The following is a 19,433-nucleotide window of genomic DNA, read 5'->3' as shown; positions in this document are numbered from 1 at the left end:
AGAGACAGGAGAGTGAGAGATGGGAGTTGGGGGTGGTGAGGGGAGGGGAGGGGACGGGAGGGGAGGGGAGGGGACGGGGCGGCTGACAGGCATACAGACAACACACCTTTGGCAGCGGTAGATTGAGCACTCACACTGGGAGTAAAGCAAACGCTCTCTTCCGAGCCCTCCAAGCCCTAGCAGCGCGTCTGCTTTTAGCGTCCCTCCAGCTGGATCTGTGGTGGAGAGATTATTTGTATCATGCCGAGTCAAAGTGTCCATCTCCTACTTCAGTCTTTAGAGAAGGAGACAGCCCCTCTGCTAATGCCCTGCGCATTCACAGCAGAACTAGGTCATTTAACAATGGAGTGAGCAGCAGTCGGCACTCTCCCCCTGCATAATACATTAAGTGTAATGTGCACAGACTATTCAGAGGCCCCCCGAAAGCTGTTATTTTATTCTGTAAATGCACACGGACATGACATTTAATATTGTCATCGCGCGCTGAATGACAGGGTTTCGTTGTGCTTCAAGTACAACACGATGCCAAGTTTAATCTGAGCATAAAGCAACATGACAAAAGGGAAAACACGGTGTGTTCTTTAAGGCATGAACCCTGAATAAATGATAGGCAGTGAGCTCTGGGCACTGGAGACCCGGTCTTGTTCGACAAAGATAACAGGAGGAGGAAGCAGGGAAAAAAGAGGGAGGGAAGGGAAGAAAAACTCCCTGGCTAGAGGTCCCATGCTCCATTGTCTGAAGGAGATGCTTGAGTGTATTGCAAATCCTTTTACCAGCGAAGGACTATTAGTGTTTCTAAATCATGTCTCGAAAACCTCACAGATAAGGGGGTTTCCTAAATAGACATGGTAAAATGGGATGAAAATTTTTGTTTGTCAAAGCACAGTGTGCTATTAGTCCATCGACAGTAATGTATGACAGAAAGACGCATATTATAGTAATTAAATAGAATCGTAAAAAATCACCATAAGTAATGCCATATGTATTTCTCAGTGTATCTGTTTTTCTGATTGGCACGTGGAGTAATCTTTATACCTGTATGTTTTTGCAGGAGAGATCTCACTTCGACAGCCTGACTCATCCTTTGGCCAAGCTGGGAGAAGAAGTCAAAATTGGGCAGCGAGTCATAGATCTTACCAGACCAGAGGATCTAGATGGTAAGTAAACCTAGCTTGTTTTGTGGAAACAACAACATATACATCATCACTCTTTATTTTTACTTATTTTTTTATTTTTGTCACAATGCGTCATAATTACTGGTATCACACAGAAATTCCAGATCTACTTTATTGTAAAAATGCAGTATGCAAGAATATGGTGAATTTCATTTTCCTTGAAGACCTGGGCCTTTACCAATGAGTTCCAACCCTCAGAGAATGACTCTTTAAATGACCTTCTTCCTTTTTGTTCGGTGGGCCTCAGGAAGCAATAGCCTGTTGAGTACTGAAGGGAGGATGGGCCGCATTCCAGGCCTCGACTGGATTCCTCCAGTATCAGAGGTGGCAGTGTGCTGGGCGCTCTGCTGAGATTTGTTGGGGCCATGTGTTGTTAGGCCTGCATGACGTCGAAGAGAGAGAAGAAGGGCCAGAAGGGTGTGTGTGTGTAAGGTTGGACAGAGGTTATTGGAGAAACTGTTTGAAGGTTTTCACAGGTAGGTGTTCAGAGGACAGGGTCTCGAGGACAAAGCTGGGCCTTCTCCACGCCCAGCCAAGGCTGCCTCTGGCGCTTGTTTGAGGTGCTGCGCGCAGAGGTGTAAATTCTGATAGCACCAGTGTGACAAAGCGTCATTTCTCTTTGTGGCCCTGATGCGTAAACAGTAGCAAGGGAACACTCCCCAGTGCCAATATTTGTCTGACGTAAATATTTGTCACTGTTTCTATGGCACTTCGGTGTTCCAGTGGGGAAGACATGGTCTCGATTCATTTTTTAAGTGACAAACTTGGAAGATGGGGAGATGGGGATTTCTCATGACAATGCTAGCGGCTCGCTGACTGGAAAAAAAAAAATGTTTGGGAGTTGGGAGCACAATCTGGAATTGTCTTTTTTTGCAGAAAATAATGTGACCGCTTTCACACAACAAATCGACTTGTTTACAGCCCTGTCAGAGTGGGAGATGATTTATTTACTTGGGCCACTTTCTCATGAAAATGCTTCTGCATGGAGAATTAGAAATGCAGTTTGTGGGACATTCCTCTCTCAGGCCACACTGGAGTTCATCCCACCCCGCCTGTCAGAGCCTCAGCCCCGGCCTCAGCCTCAGTCGGTTATCCGACAGGAACCTTTTCTATTTGTGGGAAGTCAGAAACAGCATTGAGGGCGCATAGCTAGTAGGTGGGATGTGGCCCCTACTGGTGCCTTTTCATGAATGGTGGAGGGTGGGGTGGTTTGGAACGAGCGAAGTGCAACAGCAAACGTGTAGCGACAGTGAGTTGTCTCTGCAGGAGGCAGATTAAGGGGCTGGGTCCGGGGCCAGAGAGGTTGTCCTTCTGGATGGGGTACTGTGCTGTAGACAGACGGCAGGAATGAGTGCATAGCTCACCAGCACACTCACCGTCCTGTCTCATATCCCCACAAATATATTTGTCTGATGAGACGACCACGCCGACAACAACACACATGAATGATGTGAGTAACACACACATTAAAACAGGCTTCCTTTTACAATTAAAATGTATTTATGTCTGAAGGGATTAGACCTGTTTACTTTGGAAAGTCATCCTGGAATGCTTCCCCTAGAAAATATTGGGCTCACCAAGGAGTAAACAGTGACTCTTAAACAATATTAAATATGTTATGTAATCGCAAGGAATTATTTTAATATGTCTGAACGTAGTAGTATTTTTTATTCAAAATTAAATGAATGATATATATATATAATTATATATATATATATATATATATATATATATAAAGTATCATTATTGTCATTTCAATTATACCTTAAGAGGTAAGAAAGCAAAAAAGAGTTTGTGAATTGATGTGCCCCAGTAGTGGCCCAGTGCCCTAGCAGTGTTAAGTACTTAGAGTTCTTTCTCTCTTCATAAGTTTCAAGAGGAGGTAAATTAATGAGTGTTACCTCTCAGGATGAGTTACCCCCCTGGCATACCAGCATTGGGCTTTCCTACAGAAAAGAAGTAGTGCATTGAAATAGGGTTTGGGCACAGCCGTTCTCTTGTCGTCGCTGTAACACACAGAAAAGCTTTAGGTTGCTTAAACTAATATTTTCGAAGCATGCAGCAACCAAATTAACAGCTGCCAAAGTTCTAACGAGGGACGCTGGAAAATGGTGGCTGGCCATGGAAATAGATAGAATTTCCTTCATTTTGCAAAAGCCACGAGCCACATGCATCAGCCCACCGCAAAGTCATTAGGTCTTTTTAAGCTCAGATGAAAAACATTAACAAATACCACAAAAGCCTTTAGTATGGCCCCCTTTGTTCATTCACATATGGCAACTACGCAGAGGCAGTATGGTACACTTGGGCCACGCATTTGTTTAAAGTGCGTTCATCACGGGGGGACTCAGAAAAACAAAAAAGCCACGTTGAGAGGATCCTAGAGCAGGAAACCAAGCTAATCTAAATTCACTTTTCTCTCTGACAATATCAGTCCAGTAGGAAAGGCTAGGCATTGATTAGCTATGAGTGCTCTGTTAATGAGGTGAGAGATAGCTGTTCATTTAAAGATAGGCAGGGTGTTTTTCCCGTTGTTATGGTTTTGTTCGCTTATTTATTGTCATGCTGCAGGGTTGTTGTCGTTGAGTTATTATGAGGTAATTATTTTGAGAAGTTGTTGTTCTCCCTCCGGTCAAGACCATGGGAATTCACAGCCTCTTTGTTTTCCCCCGGGGCTAAAGTGCAGATGTATAAAACTTGCTTTTTTCCCACACTACCTTGCCTTGAAAGTGAAATGACAATAAACCAAATCAGTGTAGACACAACAATTATGTTTTGGTTATTAAATATATATGTTTATGAAAGATAAAGTGTTATTGGCCCCTGTATTTGTATTGTTATCCTACTGTTTTGGTTTTGCTTAGGAAACAAGTTAATGATATCTTATGTTACATGATTCACACAAACACTATGCAGTGTCCTTAACATATTCTCTAAAGCCTTATGGCATCCAAGGTGAGACACTAAAGACCAAAATAATTGCAACACACGAGTTAAAGCATGTTTAGTCCCCATGGCGCACACACACACACACACACACACACACACACACACACACACACACACACACATACACACACACACATACACACACACACACAAAAAAAACACACTCACACGCATGCACACACACACACACACTCACATATACAGATATGACGGCAGTAAAATTCAAAACACAACTTGAAGAGAAACACAGATTGGCATGTTTAAGTAGGGCTTAAATCACTTGTAATTTGTAATGGTTTAATTGGCTGAATATGAGCAGTGACTTGAATGGGGAGCGGCGAGCATTGTGTCATATCTGTCCGCGCACATTAATCCTGCCTGATCCCCCTCCAGAGAAGAAGCCTGTATTGTCAGTCGTAAACACCTTTATGGGGAGGCGTCTCATTTGATCCCAGGGAAGGGAAGGGGCCTGGCAGGCATGCGTGATTGTTGCTTGTTCACCTGAACGATTCTTTCTGAGTGGATTCTTGTGTGACAGACAGACTGTGGGTGCCTGCGGAACAAAGCCGAAGGAGAGAAAGATAGTGAGAGAACAGGAGGAAGAGAGAAAGAAGGAGAGAGAGAGAGAGACTTTTGGCTCTGCTCAATATACCGTCGAGTCCAGGCCTGCAGCACGCAGGTGTGATGGGCCGCTGGGATTCTGTCCCAACTCTTTTTTTTTCTATTTCTTTCTCCTCCTATACACCCTCCTATCTCTCTCTCTCTCTCTCTCTCTCTCTCTCTCTCTCTCTCTCTCTCTCTCTCTCTCTCTCTCTCTCTCTCTCTCTCTCAGACCTATACATTTCACACGCAGTCCCCTCTGCTCTGCTCTCTGCCCAAACGTCTCACCAACAGGGACAAATTAAACGGAGATTCGTCCTGTCACATACCAGGCCTCATAAATCACAATAAACTCAATTAAAAGCCTCCTGGGTCTCCTTCCACAAACACACCCCAGGAGGCGTCCCCCTGGCATCCCCACGCAGCTGCACTTATTTACACACACCTAACTAGGTGCCTTCTCAAATCTGTGCTCCAATAACACAGAGAACACGACACATCAATTAATGCTAATTTGTTAGTGTCAGGGCCAGGTTGGTTGTCCTTTATTAGACAACAGTAACAACATGGGGAGAAGGAAGAGAGGGGGGAGGGAGGGGTGGAATAATGAAAAACGTGGCCGGTTGTAAATTGCATGTTTTGAATGCAGGGTGACGCTGTGTGGGAGACTGGGTTGCCAGCTCCTTGGCTGCTTTTGATTAAGGCAGATCATGATTGCGGAGGGCTCAGGGAGGGGTAGGGGGGATGAAGAGGGCGTGAGGGGGGGGACCACCCGTGTCTGAGAGCTCATGCCGGGGGGTGGGGGGGGTTTGGGGCTGTTGCCGCTGCTGCTGCTGCTGTCACCGCCACCGCCGCTGCCTCAAGGCCCTCCCCCGCCCCCAGCCACCGGCCTCGAGCCCCCCCTGCACTGAGACAATGGGACTGCGCAGAGGCCCAATGAGGGGTCCGCCGCCAGACTCCTGTCAGCAGCACACAGCCTCCCCGCCTGGCTTCCTGTTTGTCTGTCTGTCAGCGTGACAGATCCGCCCAGAGCCCGAAAGCAGAGCCCAGGCGTGCTCAGCAGCCCCAACCGCCGACACTATGGTGTACCGCCAGACGGCGCCAGGGCAGGAGGTCACCTTGTACTGCTTATGGGGGTTGGGGGGTTGGGGGTGCTTGGTGGTCCCAGCAGCATGTATGGTGGCCTCGTAGGAGAAAAAACACACAGAACCGCACGTGTGGTAGCTGCTCTGCTCAGATGTGCATAGCGTCTGTGCGGCACGGGAGCTGAACCAGCCAGGCTGGCACATCCCTTTCCCCCCTTGGCGGTGCCGCTCCTGTTGTCGTGTGTATGTGTGTGTTGCCTGCTTGTAAGATGCTCACCTCTGCCCACACGCCTGCATGCCAGTATATAAATGGCTGAATCAGTGTCAGTGGTAAAGTAATGGCATGGGGGGCATCGTAAATTAGAGTGCTCCATCCTTTTACCTCCCAACCTCCCCCACCCACCACCCCCTGCCACACACACACATATACAGACACACATGCACATATGCCTCCCGTGAGCAGACAGTGGCTGTCGTGACGGAGCGATGCCGAGCGTTTTTCTGCTGGCAAGGTAATGAATGCCTTCATCTGGCCTGGCAGTCAGCGGATTGCCCCCGTGTTGATGGATACTGTCAGGTCCACGCCACACTACATTTCATTGCACAATAAACATGGCTGTCAAAGGCAAACAAAGTGAAATCAATTCATCCTGTACAGTGAGTGCGTGCTAAATGAAATTAATGTACTGTGGGGGTTGGCCGCGGGCGGGAGCGGCAGTGTATTATCCCGGCATTCCTGATGGCTCGGAGCGGCAGCGTGGCGCGTTGAGGCGCGGCATAGACGGAGCTGGGGAGAGGGTGACATTTGTTTTCTGGGGGGTAGAGAGGAAGGGGGAAGAGGAGGGGAAAAAAATAACATTTTTTTTTGGCGGGGCCAAGAGAGCTTAACGGTGAATGAAATAGGCATGTGATTGTGTGTGGCTGAAGGCTTCCACCAGACCAGAGAGGGTGGAGCGGGTCTTTGCTTCTGCTGCAGCCCCTCAAACAGATGTACTCTCTGATGCACACTGTATCTTTAATCTAATCTGTACATCCAGGTAATATTGGCCCTCACATTTAAAAGAGGTATGGTGTGTGTGTGTGTGTGTGTGTGTGAATTTGTATTTGTATAAAGATAAAATCAAGGATGATATTGACTTGCTTGACTTGATTGACATTGATCACTGAAAATATCAATGATCAATATAAGATTAATCTGCTGAGATGAATGTTTCAAATGTGGTCAGATAAAGGGAAGATGCTCTAGTTTTACATTTCTTGCCCAGTGTAAACCAGATAGAATACACCATTGCAGTCCAAACCCGTAGAGCCTCCTGCTGGTCATCTGAACCCTGGGTTACAGACGTGCCAAGACCACTAGCCCCTATTTTACCCGGCTGCTGTTCCTTGTACTGAAGCCCTTCTTTTTCTTTGGGTGTGTACAGTTTCTCAAAGTATCCATCAGTAATATTTTTAATCAAGCCCCAGCCCCTGCACTCATTAAGACTCCTCGTTCTGTTTATCGGTTGAAATAATAATCAAAATCAAACCAGGTGAGGAGTGCCAAGACATAGAGCTGTGGTCCTGATGAGTGTGTGCGTCACATGTGGGTGATTAAATATTCATGAGCCATTCCAAGCTTTCTTATCCAGTTTTTGGATCATTAAAGATGTATTCGAGCATATGGGAGGCGCTTTTTTTTGTTTTATTTTTCAAGCCTTGTTTACCAACATGTTTTTGTTTGTTTAAATATTCATACAGCTTTTATTTAATTCTTTCACATCTTACATATAAAAGGAGGCAAATGCGCATGCAAACAGAAATCATTTCCAGTCGGCTGTAAAGTTAAATACAGAAACTCCAATCTCTCATGCTGATTGTGAATGGCCTGATTGAGGAGCGGCTGTCTACTGGCAGTGACTGAGCATCTGTGTGTGTGCGTGTGTGTGTGTGTGTGTGTGTGTGTGTGTGTGTGTGTGTGTGTGTGTGCATGTGTGTGCTTGTGTGCAGAAAAGCAATATAAAGACCAATGTTTTAATAGCATTTTGGCACACGTAGTTTTCCTCTTGATATTATTATACTTATTTGACCAACTCTCTGCTATGTTTGCTATTTTGGTTGGCAATATTGGATGTTTCACGGAAACATTACAAGTGTCAGCCCTGAAATATAGGGGTTTGAATACCGGGCCCGAATGCTAGGACCCAGACAAAATATTTAGCTGTCATTTTAGTCAAGGCCATTCTTTCTTGGTTTGGGTAGGACACTGTTCGCCGCTCTGGGGTGGCTTTTCAGTTACTCAATGTCTCCTTGTTCTGCTCTCAAAACATTACGTGCCGCAGATGGAGGGCTTTTGGAGAGGAAAAAGAAAAAGTTTTCTCTCGGTTTCCATGTTAGGCCCACGCTGGTGATGTGTAGCACTGGCCCGTTACGTGTGTAAGTCTGGCCGATTCGGGTGATGTCGGATCTGGTTTGGCAGGAGATTAATGTCTTGCATTGTTGCTCTCTCCTTTTCTTGCTCCGGTGTTTCCAGGGAGTAGAGAACTGAATGGCTCTGCAGATAAACCACAACAGTATTATTATTGGCCAACAGGAGGCGCCAGCACAGGCGAGGCACGGGTCTTCAGGGAATCCCGAGGAAGGAACAGCAACGAGCCGCACATCAAACGGCCCATGAACGCCTTCATGGTCTGGGCCAAGGATGAACGCCGCAAAATCCTCCAGGCCTTTCCAGACATGCACAATTCCAACATCAGCAAAATCCTGGGTAAGACAAAAGCCCTCAAATCCATCACACTGCTACAGCTACATTTGTATAAGCCCACCCTCCCATCTCGTTTAAAGATGACGACATGTTCCAGAATAAGCAGACTGCTCCATGATGGAATTCAAACCTCCGCACACAAAAACAGACCAGTCAGGCTTTGGATTAGAACAAGAACATCTTAGCTAGAGAGGGATACAAGCAGATCAGCACCTTCATAATTCATTCAGTGGGTTTATTGAAATTATGACCCTGAAAGTTTATTCCCAACTTTACCCGTGTGGTTAAAAACAAACATACACACATTCACTCACTCCCTTAAAAATTAGAGCCAATATTCATAATCTTTTCCCCTTAGATCATCTGTCGTCTTATATTTTATGGTATCTTGCTTTTTTTATCACAGTAATGAAATGAAAGGGAAAAAAACGCCATATCCCAGTAATCCCTCCTCTCCTTCCCCCGTCCTTCTTGAAAGGGTGGTGATGCCTTCCCAAGCGCTCCCGCTCAGCTGCGCATAAACACACCGCTGTCTGGCTCTTGGCAATAGTGATAAACGCATAGTGTTTTGAGCCGTGTGTTAATAAGGAGAAGAAACAGACCGGCATTCAACTGAAACACTGATACTCTGTGGAGGTGGACGGGAGGCTGGGGCGGGAGAGCTTGGGGGGGTGGGGGGTACGGGGGGCTGGAATACTGGCCCGTGTGTGTATGTATGTGTGTGTGTGTGTGTGTGTGTGTGTGGCGAGAGCCGGACCTGTCGAGCCCAAACCCAGCTGAATGATGCTTTATGCTCGTCAGTGTAGTTTTTTCCCCCTCCTCCTCCTTGCCCTCCTCCTCCTCCTCCTCCTCACCTCGCGGCCCTGCCTGTGTGTGTGAATTATACACTGTGGAAAAGCCACAGAGGACACGGCCATATTGCGATGAGTGATTATTTCAACAAATCAATTTTGACTTTTTTTCCCCTTTAGTTAAACACACATACACACACACATACACATGCACACACAAATTATTTAAAATTGTGAGCACAAATGTCTGCAGTTTTTTTGCAGTATTTCTGTTTATTCTTACAACTCCCCTGCCACACACACACACACACACACACACACACACACATACACACCACCCCTCCACCTCGGTCATTCTGTACTGTATGTATGTACCTTAAACACACAGTAGTCCAGCCGTTGGAGCAGCACAGAGTACTTGTGCTGTTCCAGCAGTTCAATCAGATGGATTTAGTGGCCGTCACGAGCCAGCGTTTGTCATGAAAAATGACGGGGCTAAATGGGTCTCGTCCCACAGTGCTCAGAGTCAATAGATCACGGCTACTAAAAGTCCCGTCAGCCGGGACACACTGAAGGCTGCAGATATTTACTGGCCTGTTGTTTTCCCTCTAATGCAGCAGGCAGCCAGCTCCCCTACCAGCCCTACTAGCCTCGCCTTTCTCACGGAGTATTTACCAGCCCTACTAGCCTCGCCTTTCTCACGGAGTATTTACCAGCCCTACTAGCCTCGCCTTTCTCACGGAGTATTTACCAGCCCTACTAGCCTCGCCTTTCTCACGGAGTATTTACCAGCCCTACTAGCCTCGCCTTTCTCACGGAGTATTTACCAGCCCTACTAGCCTCGCCTTTCTCACGGAATGTTTTTAAACACACATCGGCTCTAACATAGATGCAAACAAAATCTCTAACCTGATTCAAATTTGTACTGGAATAAACAATGCTGTTACAACTTTTAGTAAATTAAGAAAATATTAACTGAAATATTTGTAGAGCACAATTTTGTTGTGAATATTAATTCATACATTATACATGGAACCACTGTTTGTATACGGCCGCTTCTTATTTTGTCTGTTGTACTGGCTGCAGGTTCTCGCTGGAAGTCGATGAGTAACCAGGAGAAGCAGCCGTACTACGAAGAGCAGGCACGCCTCAGCAAGATCCACCTGGAGAAGTACCCCAACTACAAGTACAAGCCACGGCCCAAACGCACCTGCATCATCGACGGGAAGAAGCTGCGCATCGGCGAGTACAAGCAGATGATGCGATCGCGGAGACAGGAGATGAGGCAGTTCTTCACTGTGGGGTAGGTGCACAGTGAAGAACTCCACCGAGATAGAAATAGGCACACAGACATAAGCAAACACACACACACGCACCAGCTATCCCTCTTACACACACACACTCTTTCCCTCCCTCTCCCTCTCTTTCTCTCCCCACATACATACCCCCCTCACACACACACACACACACACACACAAACACACAATCTGTGTGTCTATGTTTCTCATTCTTTCTCTATTCCCTTAAAAGGCGCTTAAGCTAACCTTGCTCATAAACACACAAACACACACCTACTTAAATTTACTGTACTTCAATGTTAGCCCAGTGCACATTGCACAACATGAAGGCTGCATTTAGGTACAGTGTACCAATTACCCAAACTAATCCCCTGATCCTGTAATGAGTTTGACTGCAGTAATATGTTGCCATATTCTGCCTAGTTATTTCACTTGAATTATTTGACCATCATTCTCAGTTTTTATTACCAACCCATAATCCAAACATTGCTGAAATGTTGTTTGAAAATCTGATTAGTTAAATGTCAAACTCATTTGTTCAACAAAGATTTTTATAATAGTGTTTATTTTGTAATCTACGTTTAAAAATTAGCTTCTTTCAGACAATAGCAAACTGCCAAGAGAGTATGCATAGGTGTTATTATGCTATGTAAAATCTAAGTATGAATGTAAAGGAGGCCACAGGGCAGAAGTCTCGACCGTAACTATAATTTACTGCGTGTGGTCAGAGGGAGAGCCTGCTCCAGGTGTTCCCACTTCGCCAGTTTGAAATAAGATTGCTGGAGTATCAATCATGCTCCCGAAGATCAGGAGCCAGCGTCTCAACCACCAATTGGCTTTGTCACCAAAAAGCAGGGGTATCGTTTCTCAACGATTCTAAAAATTGTTCCGTCATAACTGCCCCAAATCATTTTTGCAGAGGCTCTGGCTGTGAACATGCCCCTTTAGAGAACAGTAAAGCCGGTGCTCTCAGATTTAAGTGCTTAAACTGAAGAACCTTGTCCGTCGACGGGGTCTTTGTTTGCTCTCCGCATTCCTTCCATTCGCTAATTCCCAAAGACTGTAATTGTTTTCCTTGATGCATGATAAACATGTCATCTTTGCATCAGAAGTCTAATCCGCACTCAGTTTAGGAGAGTAAGAACTGCAGTTAAACTGTCAAGAAAGTCCGGTGGAAAATCTTAACGCCTCTTTCCTCTTCTCCTTTCTACTCTGTCTTTCTTTCTTTCCTTCTTTCTTTCTCTCTTTTTAATTTCCTTCCATCTCTCCATCTCTCCCTCTTTTTTACTTCCCTCCCTTTCTCTCTCTCTTTCTCTCTCTCTGTGTCTCACTCTTTCTATGACTCACAGGCAACAGCCACAGACACAGCTCCCCATCAGTACCAATGCAGGTGTGGTCTACCCTGGAGCCATAACCATGACGACCACCACCACGCCCTCCCCGCATATGACGTCGGACTGCTCCAGCGCCTCGGCCAGTCCCGAGCCCACCATCCCCGTCATCCAGAGCACCTTCGGCTTGAAGATGGAACCCAATGCCATGGTGACCAGCGACGCCATCAACGGCGAGGACGAAATAGATATGTACGAGGACTTTGAGGATGAGCCCAAATCGGACTACAGTAGTGAGAATGACACACAGGAGCCTGTCAGTGCCAACTAGAGGCCAAACCCACACACAACCCCAGCCCACACCAACCCCAACCCCAACCCCCACACCCACAACCAAGAGTGTACATCTACTGGAGAGAACGGGGAGCACCCGAAGGAAGAGAAGGAGACAAACAAGAACTAAAAAACAAAAAGAGAAACATTTCTTTTTGATGATATTATCTTCAGGAGCCTGCATGCATATGTGGCTCCCTCAGAAACAAACAGCTATTGGTCTTAAGTGTTTTTAAAAGTGTGAAGCAGTTTGATTGTGTTGAATTTTGGCTTTTTATTATCTCATTGTTTATTTTGTGTTTTTTTGTTTTGTTTTGTTTTTGATGGACATATACACAGTTAGGGTTATTGCCTAAAACATTTGGATGACAGGACTTGAAAATTAACATCCATAGCTCTCACAGTCTTACTTTATTGTTTGTATCAGTATACATGTATGTTTTTTTAATGTGTTGATTGCTTTTGTTAGCTTACATTACTGTTCATGATGGGGGTTTATATTCTCACTCAGGTATGCTGTGCCAGCTTACAGCTCGTGAATGTTTTTAATCTGATCAGTTTTAAATGAGGAAGATAACAAAAACGAAACATTTTAAATTTCATCGCAAGATAAAACAGTCTCAAATCTGAGAACAGAGGGAAGGCAACAGACTCCCAATTATTATTATTATTATTATTATTATTAATATTATTATTATTGAGATAAGTTCCAGTGTGCCAAACATTTCATAAGCTTCCTTTTTTCGTAAATCTCTTTTTTTATATTATTATTTCTTTTAGTCTTAAGGGAGACTGTATTTTGGACAATCTTTGATATCAGATCGAAGCTCCCCCTCCACCCCAAGTCTTGTTTCGGTGCATCTGTGCTCTTTATCATGGAAAAGCACTCAGGAATCTGTGTGATGTTTGCGGTTTTTGATGAGATGGCCTGTAAGTGCTTGCTGGCCAAGGAGTTGTTGGAGTAATACTTTTCTCCAGAAAGTTTAATACAGTGATCAACAGAACCAAGTTACCCACCCCCCACCCCTCGCCTAGCTCTCCAATTCAGTCTTACACACTAAGTTCTTAATCAGAGTGATTGTAATCAGTCCAGAATGCCAAGGGGCCAAAGGCATCCAATCCACTGACTTGGAAAGGCAGCAAAGGCAGCTTTGGTGGCATTACAATCGTAAATTGCTGTTGTCCAATATGCACAGTACATTCTCTTAAACACTTTAGCCTCCACCAGGGCACAAAGTTTAAAGTCCTTAAAGTCTTCTTTTCCTGAATTTAAATCTTTGGGACATTGTAAATCTTAATTGACACAAGAAAGTCTTAGAGCAGAGCATGGTCTTTGGGTTCATGCGATGTGCTCCTCATTACAAGGTCTTAAGAAAAGCTCCAGTTTATCTGGATGCAGTGGGCCAGTTGCAACGAGGGCAGGTGTAGGGAACTGCCCCCAGATTTGTACAAGCAATGAATATCAGCACTTAATCTCTCCACAAGTATTCAGAACAAGAAATATTGCACATTTTCAAACCTCTGCATTTTAAATGCATCCTGACATATTGCATCAGATATTATGATTTTTAGCTTTGGTACGTTTGATCATTGACAAGTTCTAGGATGCTAGATATTATAAAAGGAAAAAGAAAGATATCTACTGATAAAGTGATAAAATGGCATAATTTCAATTTGAACTGCTGATACAATCAGTGCAGATTTTCTAAAAGCACAGAATTCTTGATACAAAAAACAAACCCAATCCTTTGCCTCACTGTAGTGGCAAGGATCTTTTAATCATTAGAACGTCTCCTTGCAGAAGGGCAGCAAAGAGACGGGCAGCGGTCAGGCCCACTGGTTGCTGCTGCGTTCCCGCTGTGGCCTCCTGAGGGGTGCGGGGTCTAGCGCACCTTCATCTCCGCCCTGCTCCCCCGCCACCCCTGCCCCTGCCCCCGCGAGAGTGCCATCTGGCACGGGCCGGCAAAGCAGCGGTGCCCGGGCAGAGGAGAACAATGCCGGCAGAGGCCTTATCGTTTTCATTGTGCCCTCCATCAAAGTGAGGGTGAAAAGGCCACGGCCGCATTCAGGCCTGTGGCGCTGGCGAGCAGATGGAACAAGTACATCACGCTGTGGGGGATTATTAAAATGACTTACGAGTCGCTATCATCCCAAATACGGCATTATTAATGCATGAGGCCTGCCATTTTCCCCCTGCCCTTGAACCTGTCCATCTAATCCACTACACAGAGATAACGGTTTGAAACTGCTGGCCATACCCATCCCAACCCCTCAGTGTCTCTGTCACTCACTCGATCGCTTTGGTGCTGCTGATCACTGCATTAGCTTTTCACGGTACGGATGGATGTGAAGATCTTATTCTCTCTTGTCACATCGACTGTGATAGTGTCTGTTTATCCCCAGACCCCCCCCACCCCTCACCCCCATTTGAAAGCATTTAACAAAAAGGCTTAGAAGTTTTAAGCACTTCTCTATAAGAACATTTGTGTTTGTATTCTAGAATTTTTGTAATTTTTTTTCATCTTTTTAAAAGGTACAGTGCTTGGCAGGATCCCTATCGTTCTCCGTCAAAGCAAAGTCAAGCTCTCTCTTTTCTCTATAGGCCAACTTGTGTGTCTTGTTTGAAGCTGTCACTTCTGTGTGCTGGTTGATTGGTTGATTTGTACATGATTTGTACATATTTTTGTGACCATGCCAAAACAATTTTGTAGGCTGGTGGACAACAAAAGGACTGTCTTTGGACTCTTCGGACTTGAAACTTGATTGCGCTAGTATAACAAACAAACAAAAAAACAAAAAAAGATTTAAAAAAGGACAAAAAAGAAGTTCATTCTCACACAGAGACAATGTTTCATAAGTGTTATGAGCACTGGATATAAATGGTATTTTTTATCAATTCTGACTAATGTGAAGCTGTTGTGCGAGGAAAAAAAAACTACATGAACAAAAGTCACCTGTTTGAACTCATGTGGGCTCGTCTCACAGTTGCCAGATCTGAGTCATGTTTCTGTCTACTTATTTTGTTTATTTATGCAAAGACACGTGATGAATGAACATTTCATTTAAGCTCCAGGGCTGCCTAGGGGATGGGAAGAAGTTGACAGAAGGCTTGCATATTGACTGGCCAACTGAGACACACCGGACATCAGTATCACATTTTATTAGTCACGTATATTTGTGTTGTATATTGTATTTGAAGCTATATAGTGCATATAGACATTTTATTGTATTTATTAGCCATTGTTGGCTCTAAAAGTGTCAGTAGAACAGAATAAACGGACAATCAGAAAAAAAAATAAACAGTTGAGATTTGAACCAGAATTGGAGCTCAAAACAAAGTTTCTTTTCTTTCTTTCATGCTTTTTTTTTTACAAATTCACCATCTCATCACAGATGTTTTATTGTACATATAACATAGGAAAATAGAAATCTATTTTTGTTCATGGATACTTAGTGAAGTATAAGTTATGTATTTGACTTTTTTTCACATTGTGTATGTTGGTCCTTGTTCTGAAAAAAAAGAAACTGACAAGTCACTGTACCTCATGTAGATGCTGAACTGACATCCCTGTTGAACAAGCAGTATTTCACCTGTAGCTGAAACAGCCAAGCACCTTGCTTGTGTTTCAATGATAATCATTAGACCTGTTCAATCAGCCAAAACTGTACTACTTGTGAACCAGTTGTCTATTGGAATTATACACAGAAAACGTTTTACAGTGCAGTGCAATGCAACCAAGTGTCAAACTCTGCAGGAAATTATCTGAACTGACAGTGTTACAGATGTATGTGAATGGCTAGGTCTCAACCCCTTTACAATGAAAATGTTTGTATCACAGATAGTTCTGTCACAATAATAAGTGGTCACAATAAGTTATTGGATATGGCGGCTGTCATTCAATAATGTGCCAAATTTTGCCCCAAACCCAAATTGGTGTGAAAAAAAAAACATTTGCATGCATCAGTTTTACAGAACAATTTTAATATACTAAAAAATAGAAGAATACAATTACATTTCTTGAAATCACAGGTGAGGTTCTTGGATAGCGTAGATCATAGGGGACGTGCAAATATTTATTAGAATCTATGCTGTACACGGATACTCGTGCGCATTCTCTGTCCTCTTTAGTCCTTTTTGTCTCTTATTACTATCTTAAAAATTGACGTTTTTTCATAAAACGCAGCCAGCAGCAATCTAGCCCAATTGACATTTCTGTTCCTTCATCATTGTCACTGCCATATTAACACAATGTAGATACAACTGAAGACAGAGCTCGAATGCTGTTTTTACTTAACTTAACTTACTGTAATTCTTTTTTTTTTCTGTCATTGAACTTATGTGATGTATATTGTGGGATTGTTCTTTGTTAATTTAATCAGCACAATTCACTGACATGCTGGACTGACATGCTAGCTGCTGTTCAGAAGAGTAAAATGTTTGCTGTTTGGGACAACATAATATGCTGTTGTCCATGGTACTCTGCTTCTTAGGTTATTTGTGTTCTCCAAATCGTCTCCTCAGCAACACTGTGCGTAATGCTCCTCTGTTGCTTCAGCCGCAGTTATTTTGATTCCCTTTGGCAGCCTAATACATGTTTGTTTTTGTTTGTTTGTTTGTTTGTTTGTTCTTTTGCATAGAGACCGGTTACTCGACTGGTACCTAGGCCTTTGGCAGGTATTGATCGGGAGTTAGAGGTGATGAAATAGTGTCTGTTGCTGCTTTTAAAAGTTTTAAGTCTGAAAAATGTAAATAGTTTATCATAATATCTTGTACAGTCCAGTGTAAAGTTTTTAATTGAACTTAAAAAGGTTGCCATCACATTTGTGTTCACATTCTTCTTTATACAGTGCAAAAGACAGCTATTTGCTAAGGATATTATTGTTTTAAAAAAGAAATGAAAAAAAATGGTACTAAAAATATTTTTTGCTTGGCTTCAATATGTAAACCAGCAAGTCCTTGGTTTCCATGTGCAGTATTGACGTGAGGTAAACTAAAGGTTAAATAATTCAGTGCTATGTTTGGAGACCAGTCTTCTCTGTTTTGGTAGTATTAATATATCAGATAAAGTATACCAGATGAGTGACACATTTGGGTGTTTTTAGGCACCTTAGTGGTGTATAAATTATTTAGGTTGTTTCCCTACAGGATGCATTTTGGCATATCATAATGTAACACCATCTTTCTACAGTACCGTATGTGTACGCAGTCAAGTCGATGTAACACGACAGAATTTGGTGTTACCTCCTGTTTATCATTTACCTCAAGAGTGTCCTCCTTTTCCATAAAAAGAAAATGAAATCACACAAGAAAAAAAGCCGTCTCACCACCACTCCATCTTTTGTACTGCTGTTGACACTTACAAATTAAAGAGACATTTTGTTTTACGATATTTGTGTCTGTTTCATATTTATTTTGGGGGAGGGAAACACTTTGTATGGTTTTGTAAAGTAGGAAACTTTGCATTCTGAGTCCAGTAAGCAGCAGGGTGGTATTGGTCGTGACTCATAGTGCGAAATATGGCGGGTTTTGGGGGGGTCTGACCCCCTGATCAGGACCTGGACCCCCCCCTCCCAAAAGAGATAAGAACAATTGCACAATAAAATTCAATATTCAAAATTCCATATATTCTTATAATGTAAACTTAATTTCTATCCCTCCCAAACTGTGTTAAAATGGTGTGTTTAGCAGACAGAATTTCACTTTGCTATGATGCAGTCTCAGTGTTTCCCAGAGAATTGAATTCCATTTGTGGTGGTTGGTTTGTAGAATTAACTTGAATGCAGCAGTTTTTAACAAATTAGCACAGGGTGGTTATGATGCTAACCAGATTTAAGCACAATTTTAGTACAACCTGGAAAATCATTGTCTGGTGGTCAATGTTGATATTGTGGTGGGCCGCCACAAATAAGTCAATGTATGGGAAACACTGCAGTCTACCTTAGTTACTAGACTTGCGGTGTTCGCCACCAACACTGGTGTTAATACACACAATTTACACTATTGACACTGTACCCCCATAATGGGAGCTAGCCTATAGCTTGTAAAGATAGCCCATTGGATTATACTTCTACTCAACATATAAACCAGTCATATAACAATTGATGGACAAAATAGCTTGCTAGCTAATTTTGCAATCCATTAACAGGCCCATTGATTTGACGATGGCAACAGTCTTGGGAGAAATATTTAACCACATGCATTTTTTGCCTGAAATTGCACTGTGCCTACTTACGAGGGCATTGTTCCCACCTCTTTTGGGGCCTACCATCAAATGTTTGACCTCTATAGAAAGCTAAGAACCTGTAGTTTTTGTATGAAACAGTCAGAATAACTGTGTGATATACTGACACAGAGTTGCAGAGGCTGGATTAGTTTTTTCTTTCTGCCGGATTACAAGCATCTCTGAACTGACCACATCAGCCCTCTACAATACTACTAGATATCACTTAGAAACACAACTGAGCCCTAGCACCAGGTCTCCTGAAGCTGTGTGCAAAAGTAGATCAATATACACGGGTTTCCTGTTTACCAACAAAACTAGATGCGCGCACAGCCGTGGGGAGGAAGACGCTTGGTGGCCGTCCACAACGTTATAAACTTAACCTAAATAGTCGGCTGCTGTAAACTACAATCTGATTTTTTTTTGTATACCCCTGTTGTCTCAGTGATAGGCTAATAAAATCTCATTCTAGGCTAGGCTATATTTTGTTTGCCGTTCATTTGCATTAATAATATAACATCGTATTTTGTAATTTTTGGCGAAGACATGCATTCCGTTAGGGATATTGAACATATCGAACATTCTAACCATCGTGATTTCGAATTGGTGCAGTTTTCAGCACAAAAACTCATTTTATTATTTTCATGGAGAGCACTGCTCTATGCTGTTCTATGGTGCTTTCTGCCTCTGAGTTGCGCAAGCATGTTTTCGTGACGTTGCATAGAAATCCATGAAGATTAGTGTTTTAGTTTAGACCATTATTTGCCAAGGTAAGCTCATGCGTTTTGTAAAATGCCTATGGAAACTCCCTATAGGACTTTTGGTTATGCAAAATGCATACAGACAATCAAATGCTTAGCCTACTGCACATGAACCCCTTTGTGTAGAAGCATAGGCCTAATCCTGG

At 43.5% G+C, this 19,433-nt stretch overlaps 1 protein-coding gene across 7 annotated transcripts in view; it reads left to right on the top strand.

The window, feature by feature from the left end:
• sox6 (SRY-box transcription factor 6) overlaps positions 1-17,693 on the top strand; it is a 169,147-nt gene extending 151,454 nt beyond the window's left edge. For 6 of the 7 annotated variants that reach the window (XM_042061754.1, XM_042061756.1, XM_042061755.1 and 3 more), the window contains 4 exons: positions 1,052-1,157; positions 8,382-8,555; positions 10,430-10,646; positions 11,991-17,693. In XM_042061754.1, the coding sequence (XP_041917688.1) occupies positions 1,052-1,157; positions 8,382-8,555; positions 10,430-10,646; positions 11,991-12,303 (810 nt within the window). In that variant the 3' untranslated portion in view covers positions 12,304-17,693. The remainder of the gene's footprint in view (positions 1-1,051; positions 1,158-8,381; positions 8,556-10,429; positions 10,647-11,990) is intronic. The other variant, XM_042061758.1, reaches the window with a different exon arrangement.
• Positions 17,694-19,433: the final 1,740 nt, after the last annotated feature.

This window comes from Alosa sapidissima, chromosome 14 (assembly GCF_018492685.1).
Source record: "Alosa sapidissima isolate fAloSap1 chromosome 14, fAloSap1.pri, whole genome shotgun sequence".
In the NCBI taxonomy this organism is placed as follows: domain Eukaryota; kingdom Metazoa; phylum Chordata; class Actinopteri; order Clupeiformes; family Clupeidae; genus Alosa; species Alosa sapidissima.
This window is presented reverse-complemented; position numbering and strand designations above follow the sequence as displayed.